Source organism: Lycorma delicatula, chromosome 2 (genome assembly GCF_047948215.1).
Source record: "Lycorma delicatula isolate Av1 chromosome 2, ASM4794821v1, whole genome shotgun sequence".
NCBI classification, from domain to species: Eukaryota; Metazoa; Arthropoda; class Insecta; order Hemiptera; family Fulgoridae; genus Lycorma; species Lycorma delicatula.
The window spans coordinates 32,176,542-32,194,218 of NC_134456.1; the positions used below are offsets into that span (position 1 = coordinate 32,176,542).

A 17,677-nucleotide genomic window follows, 5' to 3' on the forward strand; every position below is an offset into this window, starting at 1 on the left:
TGGTAAAAATATCAGAACAGCGTCATATTATAAAAAATTAAAAATGTATATAAACAATTAAAAATTACATAATATATATAGATATATGATAATAGTAGATTAAATATGGAAAATATTAAATAAAGTCAGTACAATAAACAATTAGAAGGCAATGGAAATTACATCAACATAAATTATTTGAACATGTGAAAAGAAAATATAGACCTCAGGAGGACATATCAGCAGAAATGAATATGTATCTGTTTGAAATAATAATACTACACAATTCTAGATGTTCAACCATTCTTGGGCTATTAATTCCAGAAATTTTTCCCTATAATTATAAAATAGTCAATTACATAAACTTATCTAAAAGTACGTACTTAAAAGAGATTCTCCTTAAACATAAAAATTTCACAGATCTCTCATAAAATCAATCCTGGTTAGAAGGTGGTTTGCCTGGCACCAGATTAAAAGGTAACAACAATATTGTTTTCGATAATATTGTCTTATGAGAAATTAAAAAAATATTATATTTGCACCCAAGGGTTCTCTTCAAACAAAATGGGTTCACCTAGTGGTGGTCATCTCATCATCGCAAATCAGTTGAGTTCAAAGTCAACAGTTCTAAGATTCAAATCCTAGTAAAGGCAGTTACTTTTATATGGATTTGAATACTAGATTGTGGATACCAATGCACTTTGGTAGTAGAATCTCAATTAACCACACATCTCAGGAACGGTCACGTCAACCTCTCTTTTTTTCTGTTTAACCTCTGGAACCACTGTAAAGTATTACTTCAGAGGATGAATGAGGATGAGATATGTGAATGTAAATGTACACATAACAATGTGAAGTGTAGTTTTGTACAGTCTCAGACCAAAGGAATGGTTGACCTGAGGCTATAAAAAACTACACTTCATTTACATTTATTCATATCATCTCATTTATCCTCTTAAGTAGTACCTTATGGTGGTTCCAGAGGTTAAACAGAAAAAAGGGGTTCTCTTCACAGAAAAATTATCTTGATTCTTATGTAAAGCTGAAGTCTTGAAATAGTTTTAACTATATACTTTTGGAGAAGAATTTTGTATTTCAGTCAAAAATTATTTTTTTTAGCATATTAATAATAAACTTTAAAATTAAGATAAAATGTTCCAGAATTGTGACAGTGCTTCAAACAGTTGAGGGCTTGCAGCATTATGCCAGCCAACTTAACAACTGTTTAGACCACAGACATTACATTTGGTAATGTATAACCATCCCTTAATTAAGAAAAAGAGCTAACCATTTGTTTTTTATTAAATTTCTTTACTACTTCTGAGTAATTCCAAAACATTCTTTTCTCTCCTTTATGAAGAAAAATTAGATAGGCTACATCATTTTTCATTAAGAAGTGTTAAGTAGTGCAACAAGCAAAATTATTCCCCTTAATTCTTCATAATAACTGCCCATTATTTAGTTAAAAAATGAGTATAATTTAACAATAATCAGTGTAGTCTTTAATAGTTAAGATAATTGTATATACTGACAAAACTGGCTGTAAACTTATAGATATTAAAAATACACACAAATAATCTTCACACCTACTTATTTAATTCCTAATATAAATTTGCTACACTTTTTTGTGAAAACCCTTTCACTGATTATAATATAACAGGCACTCCCACAATACAGTTCCCTTACTTGTATATATTTATGAGCCCAAATTCATTTCCATATTATGTTTTATCATTCAGTCAATTAATTACCCCTAAAACATGTAACACACATATTTACCACAATGTTATCAGTAAGCACAAATAAATAATGAAATAATTAACACAAAACTAATTATCAAGAGTTCTTTAACAATCCAGATTAAATATTTATTTTTTTTACAAAGAGTTTATTGTAATGTAACCTAGCTAACAATACGAATAAATAGAACTGACAATAATGCAACAAAATACATGAAAAAATACATCTTTATCAATTTAAAAACAAAGAAATGTTCCCAGGAAATTTATAAATGTTAAAACCAAACAACAATTTTCATCAGTGTCTTTGATCAAAAAAAGGGCAACTTTTCACTTATATTCTACTAATTGCATAATAATGAATCTGGTGATTGGAGATCACCAGATAACCTCAAGAGTCCATTTGTTAACCTAATTTAACATATTTTAAGTAATTTTATTAGTGTCTCATATTTTGAATCATTCTATTGCTCATATTTTTCAAATGATAATAACTGTCTTCAATGATTAAATAAAAAAAAAAAAATAATAATAATAATAATCACAATCCAATTTTTAAGGTCTTGCAGTAGGAGAGGAGATGTTGTTTTCCAACAATTCAACAAGAAAATTCCTTGTCTGTCCCAAAAAAAAAGCATTCCATATTGATCTTATGGAGTGACAGTGCTTGAATTCATTCCTTTTTAACAATACAGAGTGCCTCCACATCTTGAATTTTTGTTTGGTTCTGTTTCAGAATCTGACAATCACTTTTTTTTAATTTTTTATTCTAAATCAGCGGGTATTTGGAGGTATTTGCAGAGAAATTATAAATACGAGGTTTGCAAATAAAATAATAAGACTGGTTCAGAAAAACTTTTTATTTACAATTTAGTTATACATGGACTCTAACACCTTCAAAATAGTTCCCTTGGGAAGCCACGCAATATTTCAAGCTTTAAACAGTTTTCCTACTATTCATAGCAGTGTTGGAACTCAGAAACCGAAATATCCTTCAGATGGTCGGTTATATTTTTTTAATGTTTTCTACTGTTCCAAACTTGTATCCTTTGAGGTGTTTTTTAAAGTTGGGAACTGGAAAAAGTCATAAGGACTCAAGTCCTTATGAAGGACTCAAGTCAGGTGAATAAGCTGGTTGAGGAACTACAGGAATGTTTTTCTTTGCCCAAAAACTCATTAATTGAGAGTGTAGTGAGACAAGGTGCATTGTCATGATGTAGCATCCAGTTGTCTTTGATGGCTGGTCTCAGGTGGGCAACTTTTTCGCAGTCTTTCAAGAATTTCTTAGTAAACATACTGATTTACAGTCTGTCCTACAGGCAAAAACTCCTTATGGACAATGTTGTTACTATCGAAGAAACAAATTTGCATGGTTTTGATTTGCTCATTTTTGCTGTTTTGGGACATGGTGAGTTTGAAGTGTGCCACCCCTTGCTCTGGCGTTTTATTTCTGGGTCGTACTCAAATATAAAAGATTTATCACCAGTAATAACATTTTTTAGAAAATCAGAATCAGATTCAATTTGCCCTAGAAGATCACAGCACATTTCCACCCTGTTGTGTTTCTGTTCAAGAGTTTTTTGAGACCAATTTTGCACAAACTTTATTCATGTCCAATTCATTTGTCAAAATTTGATGGACTGTGGTATGGTTCAAATTCAATTTTTCTGTAATCATTCTGACAGTTAATCGCCAGTCATACCGTACCAAGTCTCTGATTTGTTCAATATTGTTGCCACTTTTTGACATTAATGGTCTTCCAGAGCATGGATCATTTTCAATTGATTCCTGGCCACCTGAAAATACATTAAACCACCTAAAAACGTGGGTTCATGACAGAGCATCATTTCCATATGCCCTTTTCAATTTCAAAAAAGTTTCACTAGCATTTTTACCAAGTTTAACACAAAACTTGATTGCACAATGTTGTTCATAATTCGTATCACTCATTTTTGTAACGTACAACAAAAAGTAGTTTCACGAAAAGTTTGTTTACAACTCACGTGGCATCAATAGACTAAAAATATTAATATCTAATATAAATCAGCTATTCATATAACTGTTTATTAGTAACTTTACAGTATTGCCACTATGGCTGCCAAAAATAACTAGTCTCATTACTTTATTTATAGACCATATATATTCTAACCAAACTTAATCTATGCTTGCTTCGCTCCCTAACCTATTTCTTTATTTCTACTCATGAATCTGGACTTTTATTCAAAAATGGGTCTTCCAAATATACCTCAGAGAGGTCCAATATAAGCATTATGCTTATAATTATAAATATAATCTAACCAAACTTAACCTACTATTGCTTCACTCGCTAATCTTGACTAGTGAGCGAAGGTTAGCAACCAAAGAGAGTGTAGATTAAGTTTGGTTAGATTATATTTATAATTTCTCTGCAAATACCCACAGAATTAGAAGAAAAAATTGGAAAAAAGTTCTGTCAAATTCTGAAAAAGTATGTTTTGTTTTAGTGACAAGAGTCATGGAAGACATCCATTTCTCATCACCAATAATAACATGACTTAAGACCTTCCTTACCGCATCATATCAGAAAGGTCAAAGCATACTTGATTTTGAGCTTCTCAGAAAGCTTTTTTTGCATCAACATGAATTCAATAGTTCTGTAATAATCTGATAAAAGTTCAAAGAAAATTATTTATGAAGGAAAAGACAATGCAAGAGACTAAACTGCGATTCATCTGTTCTGATAAATTTTTGAGTCAACTATATTGTATACTAAATCATCATGATCACAAGCAGCCATCCATGTTGTCATGACATTACACAATTTCACATCATTTGTTGAACTGTCTGACCTACTTTTTCATATCACTTCACTCATGACATTTCGAACATACGAGAACACTTCACATCTGGTTATATACATGAGTCAGCCTCATATTTCTTGAACCAAAAAAACTGATAACAGACTGAATTTAATAATTAGTAGTTAGTTGTCTTAATAATTTAAACATTTTAAGTGTAAAGAGACATAAACATGATTTTTTGTTTTCATAAAGTGTAAAAGTGGTTTATTAAATAATGACAGAAATTATCAAAAATGCATGAAATGGTAACTGGTATCAATTCATATATTTTGTTCACCTTCCCTTTTTTAATTAAATAATATATTTTTTAGATTTTATTAAATACATTTGAGAACAAATATTAGAAAATGAAAAAATGATTTACAAAATAATTTATTTTCCCATATTTTTTTACATTCTTCAAATCATTTACACATTCAACACATCATTACTTGACAGTTTGAATCACCATGTTATAATAATCACTGAGATACTTATTCCTTAACAGGACTTCCTAGTTAAAAGTAAAATCTTATATATAAAATTTAGACAGTGACATATTAGAAATGGTTAACTTTGTTTCATAAAATGGTTTTATTTTATTTATTTTTTTTTGTTATTATTATAATCTCATGCATGCTTTTCCACACTTTTTAAAAACGTTTGTCCTTTATAATGTTCTTTTTGAACTAGTGATACATCTTTTATTTAGTTCTTTTTTATTCTTCATCTTTTGTTAAAATATATAATCAATTATAAAGTATAATAAATATTTTTAAACTAACAGCATTTTAAAAGTGAAGTATATTTGAAATTTAAACAAATACTTAAGGCACTGTTACAAGATCTTTAAGCTTTTATCGTTCACATCAGTGTGTTTTACATATTTTATTATTTAATAAGATTTAATGAGAAATCTATTATAAAAAGTTAAAACTAAAAGTTAACAGAAAGTTAAAACTACAAATTAGTCAGTCATGCTAAAAGAATATATATAACTGTATAGCTGCTATTTGATAGAGTGATTTTTTCTATTGCTTTTTTCATTTCAGTGAACTGATGATGCTAACAAGTGAGGCTACATGCTTATTGGGATCTTCCTCTGAACTTCCAGAATTACATCTCAAACAACTGTGTAATTCAAAACCAGATACTCAGATGAAGAATCAACCAGGCCTATCGCTTCCAGCTGGTTACTACAACTATCACGGCTATGAACAACTTTTAGCAACTGCTTCACACTCATGAGCTAAATTAAGTGCAGGTCGGGAAAAAATTAATTAAAAATAATTAAGTGCAAAATAAAGACTGAAATAATTATTTTATCGGTTCAGAATATGTAAAAATGTACTCTATAAAGAGATAAGTACAATAAACCAAAGGAATCATGTAAAACCAAACCAGTACAAAGTAAATTCAATTTAGATTAAGAATTCAAGATTCTTTTATGCTTAAAGAAATTTAATTTTAAAGAACATAAATCATTTTAACATTCATATACAGAACTTAAGAACTAACATTTCAAGTACTTTTTACCATAAACACAAATAAGTCATCAACATTTTTTATTAATGGTAATACAGATAAAAGAACTATCTTAATTCTTCACTGGATTATAATTCTAAATAGTGTGGTACAGTCTTTAAACAAAAGATGTTTAAATTCAAAAAGTTTTAGATTTATATAAATCTTGTAACATTCTTCTAACATTTAAAATAAAAGATAAAAATAAACTATACAAAGAAGCTATAAATATATGTATGACTGAATAAGACTGCTCAAGAATAAGACTACATGTAAAGAATAAATATATAAAATTGTTCTACAAATTAAAATTTTTCTAGAGGAAATCATTTCACTTTCGATCCCAAAAAAAAAATAATTTTATTAAAAAAAGGAATTTATTTTTAATTACTAAGTCTTAAATTATGATTTAAAAAAATGATAATCATTAATTAAAATAGTCATTGCTTGATTATAACAATTAAATATGTAAAATTAAGGTTTTCACTTTCAAACAATTTTTACAGAAAAGAATAAAATCAAACAGTAAAGACAATCATTGAAATAAATATATGCACAATCACTTTTTTCAGAAAATATTTTATCAACATTATATCCATAGAATTTTACACATTATTTTATCATTATTTGAGAGATCACATTAATATAAATTGTGGAAAATTAAATATTAATTAATATAAGTAATACTTTATTGCTATGACAAACACCAGTTATCTCTTCCCTATACTACATTAAATCTATTTATTTATTTTTTTATTTGCTCTTCTTTCCTCTTTCTAGATTATTCTATTCATAAATACATAAGTTTTATTCTTAGGCTTAACAAATTATCAAAAAAATGAGCAACTATTTTAAATCATGTTTGCACAACCTCACAACCCCTAAAACTCAAGTAAATACAGTTGTAGTACGGGAAAAAAATTGATCTTATCCAGTTACAAACTGGATCAGTCTTTCAGAAATGGTGTTAACTAAAACCCAATAATTAAAGTACAATGGTAACACTAATATTCAAATAAAGAGTAAATAAACTGGTGACTGGATTTGACAGTACAGAATGTTACATTAAACAATACAGCAATAAAAAGAGTGATCACTGATTCATTCAATTATATTAATATAGTAACCATTACCACTGTTAATCTTCTTTTATCAAATAAGAGTAAGGTGCAATGGAAGTAACACAACCTACAATTCAACTTACCGTTAATAACCTTCATTATTTACATCTGTTCTCAGTGCCTCATAAATAAGGGATACTTTTTCAAAATGATTTCAAAATGATGAACATATCAAGAAGCCCAATTTGAAACTTAAAAAATGTAAATTAATCCATAACACAGACAAGCAGTCTGCAAAAACAAATATTTCACTTTTTTTTTAAATAATAACATCATTTTTACTAGTTTTCTCAGTAACTTTTATAATTACTAATATTGTAATTATCTACAAAACTTTAATCAGATTAAATGGTTATTTCTTTATCCTTTACCAAACCTGTTATTAATCAGTCTCATATAATTTATAATACATGAATCTTTTTTTTGTAATAAATTTAATTTTCACTAAAGAAATATTTTTATAAGTTCAGTATTGGCAAAAGAAAATGAACCAATAAATTAAATTTAAAGTTCATAAAGTTTGTTTTATGTTTCTAACAAAAACCAAGATAGAAATTAATCAAGTGGTGAGCAATTTATCAAAATAGCAATTAATCAAGATCTTAACAATTTAAGTAATAGTAATTATTATGATAAAATAAAAATTTACCATGGAAAATTCATAATTTATCTAACTCAGACCAAAGCCAAATTGTTGAGTAATTTTGGTCAAAATAAAAAATAAGTTAAGTAACAGAAAGGAAAAGTAAGTGAACCTTTAATTTTCACTTCATATATTACTTTAAATTCAAGCAAATTTTTCCACATTTAGAAAAATTTGTAATTCTGTTCCATAAATTATGATCTATTATTCAAGTTACATACAATTAGTTTTAATAAAATATAGTCAGTAAACAAATAATAAAAATGATTTTACTTAACCAGTTTGAAAAACTTACTAATAAAATTTATTTGTTAATTCTTACATTTTATAAATTAATAATTTTTTTTTAAATGCATAATTGCCAACTAATTTTTTATTATTATTAAATTTTTGTCTATCTTTTTTTTTATTTATATATATATATATATATATATATATAGTTTTAATCTAGATTGTGCACATATTTATAGTAAGTTTAGAGAAGATGGCTTCTTTTTGTTTTTCAAACCAGTAAACATATTTTTTTAAATGGCCCTGCTTTTTAGAAACTGGTTCTTCAACAAAAATTTCCTCATTGTCACCATCATCTTTTTACTTCATGACAATTACACCATATAATAATGTTTTGATAATCTTAGAAGAAATCAGAATATCATACTTCAAAAAAGAATCCTACACTATCACCCAAATCTTTATTTCACACCCACCAACAGTCAGTCAAACAACTAAAAATCTGTTAACTACTTCTGTAAGATTCTTTAATTATTAAAAATATCTTAATTAACTTTTTTCAAAAAAAAGTTTATTAATTAAGTACATTAAGGGAAAAATTTATTAAGATATTTTTTGACATTCCCCAATACTTATACAAAACAATCAATAATGAACTAAAGGCCTGTTAATGAAACAGTATCAACCCTTAATATGTGCCATACCAATTTGTTGTACCATAACATCTCAAGATCATACCTCCCACTCTTATCTAGGTATTAGGGCTAACAAGGTGTTATTACCTTAGCAAACTATATTTCAAACTATTTTAACATCATTTTTGACATGATAGAGTGCAAAAAATGACAATTTATCAACTGATGATTTACTAAGTTCTAAATTCAAGCTTTGTAAGTATTACATCACCAAGAGCATTCTAATTAATTATTGACACAACTAGGTGTCAATAGTTTAATAAGCAGATGAAGTTTCAAGTAAAGACAAGAAATGTAGAATCATGAATAAAATTATAAACACTTATAATACAACTTAAAAATATGGAATTTTACATCCTTCTCACACAATAGTTACAATTTATGTTATAATGAAAATGTTTTCTTGTTCCATTATGAATAAAAAATAAAATCAAACAGAAACTCAATGGTATTTCCTATTCAGTTCCAAAATTTTATTTTGATATCACCTTTTACACTTTTAAACAACCTAAGCTGTTTTATAGTCTCATAACATACCTTCAGTCCAATTGTAATCCAAGTGTAAGGGTTATTGCACTTCTTGATGTGCAGACAAATTTATATCTTGCATTGTTCAATATTTCAGCAGGAATGACAACTCTGTAGATCAAATGCTTGAGAGGATTGTCCTGAACAGTATCACTTCTTTTGACATCTTTGCTGTTATTCAGTGAAGTTACAATCGGTTCACTTGTTAATGCCAAGGTTCCACCTGGTTTTATGTATTTTTTGTCTGTATGATATTAAGGAAATAGTCAGTCATCCAACAAAGCTCCCAAATCTCCAACACCAATTACACTCTACCAACCCAACTTATGTATTAAACAGCCATTGTCTTTGTAGTCTATAGTTTATGATGATAAACTATAGACTAGTTTATCATTTTTGAGTAACTGTTTAAGTTCTGACCAACAGTAAACCCTATTAATATTATTTTACAGTAACTTTCTGTCTTAGTCTATTACGTCAAAAATAGTGACAAGTAAACTGGAAATTGCACCTTGCATCTTGATTCTAAACATCTTCATTAAGTAACAACAAAACCGTTACAATTGTTTACATAAAACCACAGTTACATAATGGGATAGTGTAGGAAAGAATGGACATATAGTGGATTTGGAAGACAGAATCAAACCTTTATTAAAAACCAAAGTAAATTTTATCAACCTACTTTCTTGGTTAAAGAGCAACAAACAACACCTACTACAAGAGCAACAAATGACAACATTCAACAAGATTAATTGTTGCCTTTCTAGTAGACATATGTCAATTGTTCCTCAATAATCTGATTTCTGAGAAACTGTTACGTAATATTTATTATGCAAGACTTTTTCAAATAATTTAGAATAATATATAACAATGGAGATCAAGTTGTAATTTCCAATACTACCTTTCTTGTGAACAGAAGTCAAAATTCTAGAGACTTACTTAACAGGCTTAAATTAAAATCTATTCAAGCGCTAGTACAATGAAACAGGTACTGACCATAAAAACTTCATCTATGTTAATAATATTCTCAAGTTTTTGTGAAAATATGACAGAAGTTTGAAGGAGTGAATGTTTATGTCTTAATGCAGCTTACATTGCTTGTCTATAGTAAAAGTTATGTTTGGCTAAATAAAATCTAACGTATCTGATGAAATTGTATTTTTTCTGTTTAAAATTAAAATTAAGATGAAAGATCAAATTTTTTAACTACTTTGAATCAATGTTCCTATAGACTTGTAATAAGTCATCTGATATGATGGTAATTGTAAATACACTCTAAAATAAAAATGTAAAAAACCAAAAAATTGTTTTTATAATATTACAGTTTAAGTGACTGAAATTTAATTAAAACTGTAATGATAATTTAGTTGAGTTGGTAAATTTACTTTAATTTTAGAACTAGAATAATTACTGTAATTAATATTAATATCTGTAAATATATGTTTGTATGTATTATACTGAAATAGTGATAGTAACTAATAATTAATTTGATTCAGTACAAAAGCAATCTAAATTATAGAATAAGAAAGAAAACATATATGATACTTGGAGTTTTAATTACACAGAAATTATGAAAAAGATTGTTTAGAAAAATCATAAATAGACATAACTTTAAAAGTAGTAAATTAAAAGATGATTCAAAATAAAATAGTTAACAGTAAAAAGTAATGAAATAAATAATGAAGTGATGACGCACAAATAAACCAGTACCATATAATTTTCAAATATGATTATTATAAACTTTTTTCAGAATGAAGTACTTTCAAATATGCTTCCACACATGTATGTGAGTAAAAGATAGCACATTTGTACATGAACTTTAAGCAGTAATACACAGTATACCAAAACTAAAAAAAAAAAATGTCAAAGTTTAAAAATTGCAGTTAGTTTAATGTTAAATTTCATAAAAAACTAGTAATTTAAAGGACACAATAAAGAAAAAAAATTGAATTTCTAATGTATAGGAAGATTATACGTCATTTGCTCGTATTTATGACAGATCAAGTAATAACTGAGACATTCACTTTTTACTAAGCACATACTGTTTATTGTTTCATTGCTTTTCATTCATGTGATGACAACAGGTATTTATTTGGTTAAAGATTAATATCTAAGTTATTATTTAAGCATCTATGTGATTGTGTGTACGTGTGCACGCGCGCATGGTGTTTAAAAGTCACATTAAAAAAAGTATACTGACAGATAGAAAACAAAATATTCATCTATGTTCACTGCAAATATTCTATTCAGTTTGACAAGTAAAAACATCTTCCAAAGTTTTATAAACAATGTAAACGTTCAACAGTTGTATTTAAATAACTTTGCTTTACATGCAAAGCATACTCAAACATTACTGAAGCCTAAGTGCCAGTACTACAGAATTGGGGTAGATTCTGGAGCCTATTGATACTGAAGCTTAAGTTCCAGTATTTAAAAATTTTTAATGATAAACCAGCCCAAATTCATTTTAATTAACATTTTAAATACTCAAGTCAGAAAACTTTCAGTTACTTTTAGTTGAATTAAAAAATGGCCTAAAAAATGATCAGTTTGTAAAATATTAGATTAAAATAAATTTATTCTGTTTTATCATTAAAAAAATTACTTTTACTTGCACATTCATTAAACAATTGATAATAATCACATACTTATACACTAACTGGACATTTACTGATACAAAAATAAAATTCCCACTTATAATTTCAATAATTTTATAAAATGGTACCTCATTTTTTATTGTTAAATTACTTATCTCTCAAGCAAAAATAAAAAATCACTGACTTCTTTCTTTTTTAAAGAAAAAGACAAACTGCACTTCCTTTTGCAGCTAATATAATTTCCATTGAACGTATAGACTACAATTACTTTTTAATCAAGCAATACTTTCTTTTTTTAAATGTTAGAAAAAAATCTTTTTGTATTTTTCTTATTTAAAGATAAAACACCTAATTAAATTACATTAAATCAAGTTTACCACGATTCTCATTACACATCATATAATGATTATAACAGAGGCCAGTTTATCTAGGAAGAATAGTTAGTTATCTATGATTGTTAGTAATGTCAAATTAAAAATTTCTTTCCTACGTAAGACAAAACAACAAAAATAAGCAGGGGCTAAAAACATACAGATATTTTTTGAGGTCTTAATAAAGAAATAAAATTAATAAAAGCAATAAAGTTAATAAAATTTGCAATTACATATATGTAATTTAAGATTAACCTGTAGTTTTAGTAGAACTACACAGAAAAGTGTGCGTCTCACAAAATATAACTTTCTTGAGATTTTTTGAATTAACATACTTCTTGTATAATTTTAAATAAAAAATATGCCACAAAAACCAATTGTAATTATTTATACTTAATTGTACAGTATTCTAAGTAAAATAGTTTATTAATCAAATAAAAATGTTACCACTATATTGTTTGATCACATTAATTAATAAATCACTTACCTTTATTTAAGCGTTTTACAGTATTTATTTTTAGAACTAATAAATTCTGAGTTTTAGATATGACAGTAAACTGTGTCCTCTTTCTGTAAGCTAAGGATTCAGCACATGCAATATATCAGGAAACAAAATCCCAGAAGTTTAAGGAGCAAAAGGATAGAATGTATTGAACTACACCTGTAATTATTAATGAACTGATTTCCACAAATCACAAATATTTTTTAAAAGGCCCTTTGTTCAGTTCCCTCATTTCAAGACATTGGAATTTTAAAATGAATTATGAACACATCAGTCAATGTTAATTTAACATTTAAAGAATAATTATCAATGATTCTTTTAAAGAAGCATTACAATTATTGTTAAAAATAATGAAGAGAAACCTTAAAAACTGTTTACATAAAGATCTATAACTGAAAATACATTCTAATTGTTACACAATAATCACCATTTTTCTGAATGCAACAAAGTTTATCATAAAAAAGAATGAAATATGTCACTTTTGATACACTTTAAAATGTGCATACGCTCATCATTAACATAAAATACAGTGTGTAATTGGTTTAAAAAATTTGGTTTATCTCAAAATTCAGCCATTTTTTTCGACTAAATGCAATTTTCAGTCTCATTTCTTTGTCAAATAAAACACAAATAGTAATGAAAACAAATTTTTTACAAATGTAATAAATGAAAGGAAAATTAAATTTATTTGTTAATGTATATAACTATTGTGTGCAAATGGTTTTTCAACAGTTAAAATGACCATTAAGTTTTAGATTTTTACTTCATGTAAGTGGTTCATGAATATTCTTTTAGTGGTATATTTGTTGTTTATCCTTCTGAGAATAGTATTTTCCGAGAATTCAGTTTTTGAAATACAGTAGTGATGAATCCAAATTTATATATTGTCTTAATGTATATGTATTTTTTCTATTAGGTGATTTGCAAATATTGATCCTGTTGTATGTAATGCCTCTATTGGCTTCTTGTACCCATGTGATGAATTTGCATCCAGTTTTATTTAGTATTCAGTACAATCACTGCAGTTTAATTTGAATATTACTGGGTCCTATTTGTTATTGTGTGTATTGTGTTTATTATTGTGTATATTGTTATTGTTTGTTATTGTACTTTAGAAAGAAAACAACAATATTGTTTTGAAACAAACTAAAAAATCATTGGAATACACATTAACCCAGAAGTACACAAGTTAAAACTATATTGACCTTATTAAATACTACACTGAGCAAACTAAATACACATTCACCAGCAAGCACAAAGCATAACACATACACTATATACAACCACAGAATCAACTTTTGTTACAATACAGAAACTGGATACACATGCTGCAAGCATACATGTAGATACATACAAAGACCTCACCACAAAATGCAACTTTTCATGTAGCCTAGGTAGAGATAACAACCAATATCTCAACACACTTGAAAATATGAAATTTTCAGACTCACAATAAATTTGACAAAACAGCATTAAATGAAAAGACACATCATAAATCTAACACATTACTCTACTCATTAAAAGAGTTCCTACCTTTTGCAAGATGAGCATCATTATACTGCTAATGGTAACTCTCACTTTACCAAGATAGATCCAAAAAGTCTTGGGAAACCATTTTTTTAAAGCAAGATAAAAAATGTTAATAATAAAACATAACAACACAACATAACATTAAAACCAGCCTAGTTTTGTAGAACAAAAAAATCATCAGTTCAGTAAAAGTATTATCAGTTAAAAATGTCTTAAATGCTATTTTGAATGGATTTCATTTTTTAAATCTGTTGCACTGCAAGGTTTTCATATTAATTTAGCCCCTACATATAATGGGATCTTTTGCAGTATATAGATATTGTTATACACACAAGGTCTCTAAATAAAGTAATGAGACTAGTTCAGAAAAAACCTTTTATTTACAATCCAATTGTACATGGACTCTTATCACCTTCAAAATAGTTCTCTAGGGAAGCCATGCAACACTTCAAATGGTTTTTCTACTCTTCATAGCAGTGTTGGAACTCAGAAACCGAAATATCCTTCTGATGCTCAGTTACATTTTTTTTCTGTTTTCAACTGTTCCAAAATGGTGTCCTTTGAGGTGTTTTTTTAAAGTCAGGAACTGGAAAAAGTCTCAGGGACTCAAGTCAGGTGAATAAGGTAGTTGAGAAACTACAGGAATGTTTTTCTTTGCCAAAAACTCATTGAGAGTGCAGTGAGACAAGGTGCATTGTCACGATGCAACATCCAGTTGTCTTTGATGGCACGTCTCACGCGAGCAGCTCTTTTCCGCAGTCTTTCAATAATTTCTCAGTAAACAATTTGATTTATAGTCTGCCCTGTAGGCTAAAACTCCTTATGGACAATACCATTACTACCGAAGAAACAAATTAAAATGGTTTTGATTTTTGATTTGCTCAATTTTGCTTTTTTGAGATGTGGTGAGTTTGAAGTGTGCCACTCCTTGCTCTGGCATTTTGTTTCTGGGTCGTGCTCTAATATCCAACATTCATACCAGTAATAACATTTTTTTTAGAAAATCAGGATCAGTTTCAATTCGCCCTAGAAGATTGCAGCACACTTCCACCCTGTTGTTTTTCTATTCAACATTGAGGTTTTTTGGGACCAATTTTGCACAAACTTTTTTCATGTCCAATTTATTAGTCAAAATTTTATGGACTGTGGTATGATTCAAATTCAGTTGTTCTGTAATAATTCTGACAGTTAATCACTGATTGTACTGTATCAAGTCTCTGATTTGCTCAACATTGTCTTCACGTTTTGACGTTGATGGTCTTCCAGAGCGTGAATCATTTGCAACTGATTCCTGGCCATCTGAAAATACATTAAACCACCTAAAACTTGGGCTCATGACAGAACGTCATCTCCGTTCACCCTTTTCAATTTTGAAAAAGTTTCAGTAGCATTCTCACCAAGTTTAACATAAAACTTGATTGCACAATGATGCTCATAATTAGTATCACTCATTTTTGTAACGTGTACAACAAACTTGTTTGTTTGTCACAACAAAAACAAAAAGTTTGTTTACATTTCACTTGGCAAAAATAGACTAAAACTATTAATACCTAATATAAATCAGCTGTTAATACAACCATATGTTTACTAGTAACTTTACAGTGTTGCCACTTTGGCTGCCAAAAAAAACTAGTTTCATTACTTTATTTACAGATCTCATGTACATATATATAATATATATATATATATATATATATATATTATACCATGGTACTACCATTTTGTATACATATATATATATATATATATATAATCCTAATTTTTAAATTCTTCATTTATTTTACTTTAATAATTGAAGATACACTCACGTTATTAGCTATACTTACACTACAGATTGCCCTGGCTAAAGATCAAAAGTAATGGCCTATATTTAGAAATCAGGGGCTGTAATCTCTTAAACGTAGGCACAATAGACAGGAAATATCTCCAAGATTTGTTCTGTAAACTCTCAAGATTAGCAGAATATGCATGCACAGGCAAGCCATCTCACAATACAATTTTAGTCAGTGTGTAGTTAGTTGAGATGTAGATCCCAAAACAGAAGGTTCAGTGCGTGATTTGGTTAGCAGAGTTTCAAGCAGTTACATATGTTCAACGGTGTGTACAAACAGACTGAAATATCAATCCTCTTACGTTCAATTCTATTCATCAGTTGGTTTATGACTTAAGAAAAACTGGAGCTTGGTTTCACAAACTGGAAATCATCCAAAAGTTTCATTTATGATGAGACTGTGGAACGTGTACATGATGCATCCACTGGCAATCCTGGAAAGTCTGACTAATTACGAACTGCAAATTCTTCATTTCACTGTTCATAACATTGTTCATAAGTGGTTACAATGGCAAACATAAGTTGCAACTGCTTCATCACATAAAACCACATGATCACCACCTATGATATCAGTTTGCTGCAGAGGTAATGCAGCATGTCGAAAACAATCCTAATTGTCTTGACATATTGTTATTTAGTGATGAGGCAACCTTTCATATATGCAGGAAAGTTAACAGACACACTGTTGAATTTGGGGTACTGAAAACCCTCATACGGTAATCGAAAATGAAAGGAACACACTGAAAGTCAATGTCTGGTTAGGACGGCACAAAAATGACATGATCGGTCTGTTTTTTTTTTCATGGAGCCCACTGTGACAGGACACACTTTCATTGAGATATTATTATGTTCTTGAACAACATTTTCCCTGAATATTGAATCGGACAATAAGATCCAACTGCATGGACACTCAGATCTCCAGATATCACTCCTTTTGACTTTTTTGCAAGGGAATTCATTAAAAGTCATTTGTACCAAAGAAAAGTTTGAGATTTTGATGATCTAAAACAGAAGATTGTTGAAGCAGTTAGTCTAATAATGCCTCAGATGCTTCTTAACACCTGATATGAGTTAGTTATCGTCTAGATGTCTGCCAAGCTACAAAAGGTGCACACACTGAACTTGACTAACCTTCATTAAAACTTGGTGAGTTGCTGTGTTTATAAAAAAAATAAAATTATTAACTGGTTCTCTTAATATAAGCTGTTAGTTTTGGATATCTTTAGCCCGGATACCCTATATAAATACAACTTAAAACAATTGCAGTTAATCAGTGATAAAATAATTGTATTAAAATAAGTATTAACACAATTTCAAACATAGAGTACATTATTTTTGTGATTATGAATATTAAATTTTACTTGGGTGAATAAGTAATATGAATTCCATGGAATTTTTATCCACTACAACCTCATTCTCATAAATTTAGCAATTTCATGAAATATGTAAACATTTACATCAAAATAATTTATGAAAAATAAAAATTGAGCTTTATTAGAATATTTTTTAATAAAGAAACAGTCACAAAAATTTAAAACCCAGCTAACTGGAAATTTATTGCATAACA

At 28.2% G+C, this 17,677-nt stretch overlaps 1 protein-coding gene across 1 annotated transcript in view; it reads left to right on the top strand.

The window, feature by feature from the left end:
* LOC142320150 (homeobox protein SIX2-like) overlaps window positions 1-5,785 on the top strand; it is an 84,737-nt gene extending 78,952 nt beyond the window's left edge. Inside the window, exon 2 of the mRNA XM_075357832.1 lies at window positions 5,590-5,785. Within this exon, the coding sequence (XP_075213947.1) occupies window positions 5,590-5,785 (196 nt within the window). The remainder of the gene's footprint in view (window positions 1-5,589) is intronic.
* Window positions 5,786-17,677: the final 11,892 nt, after the last annotated feature.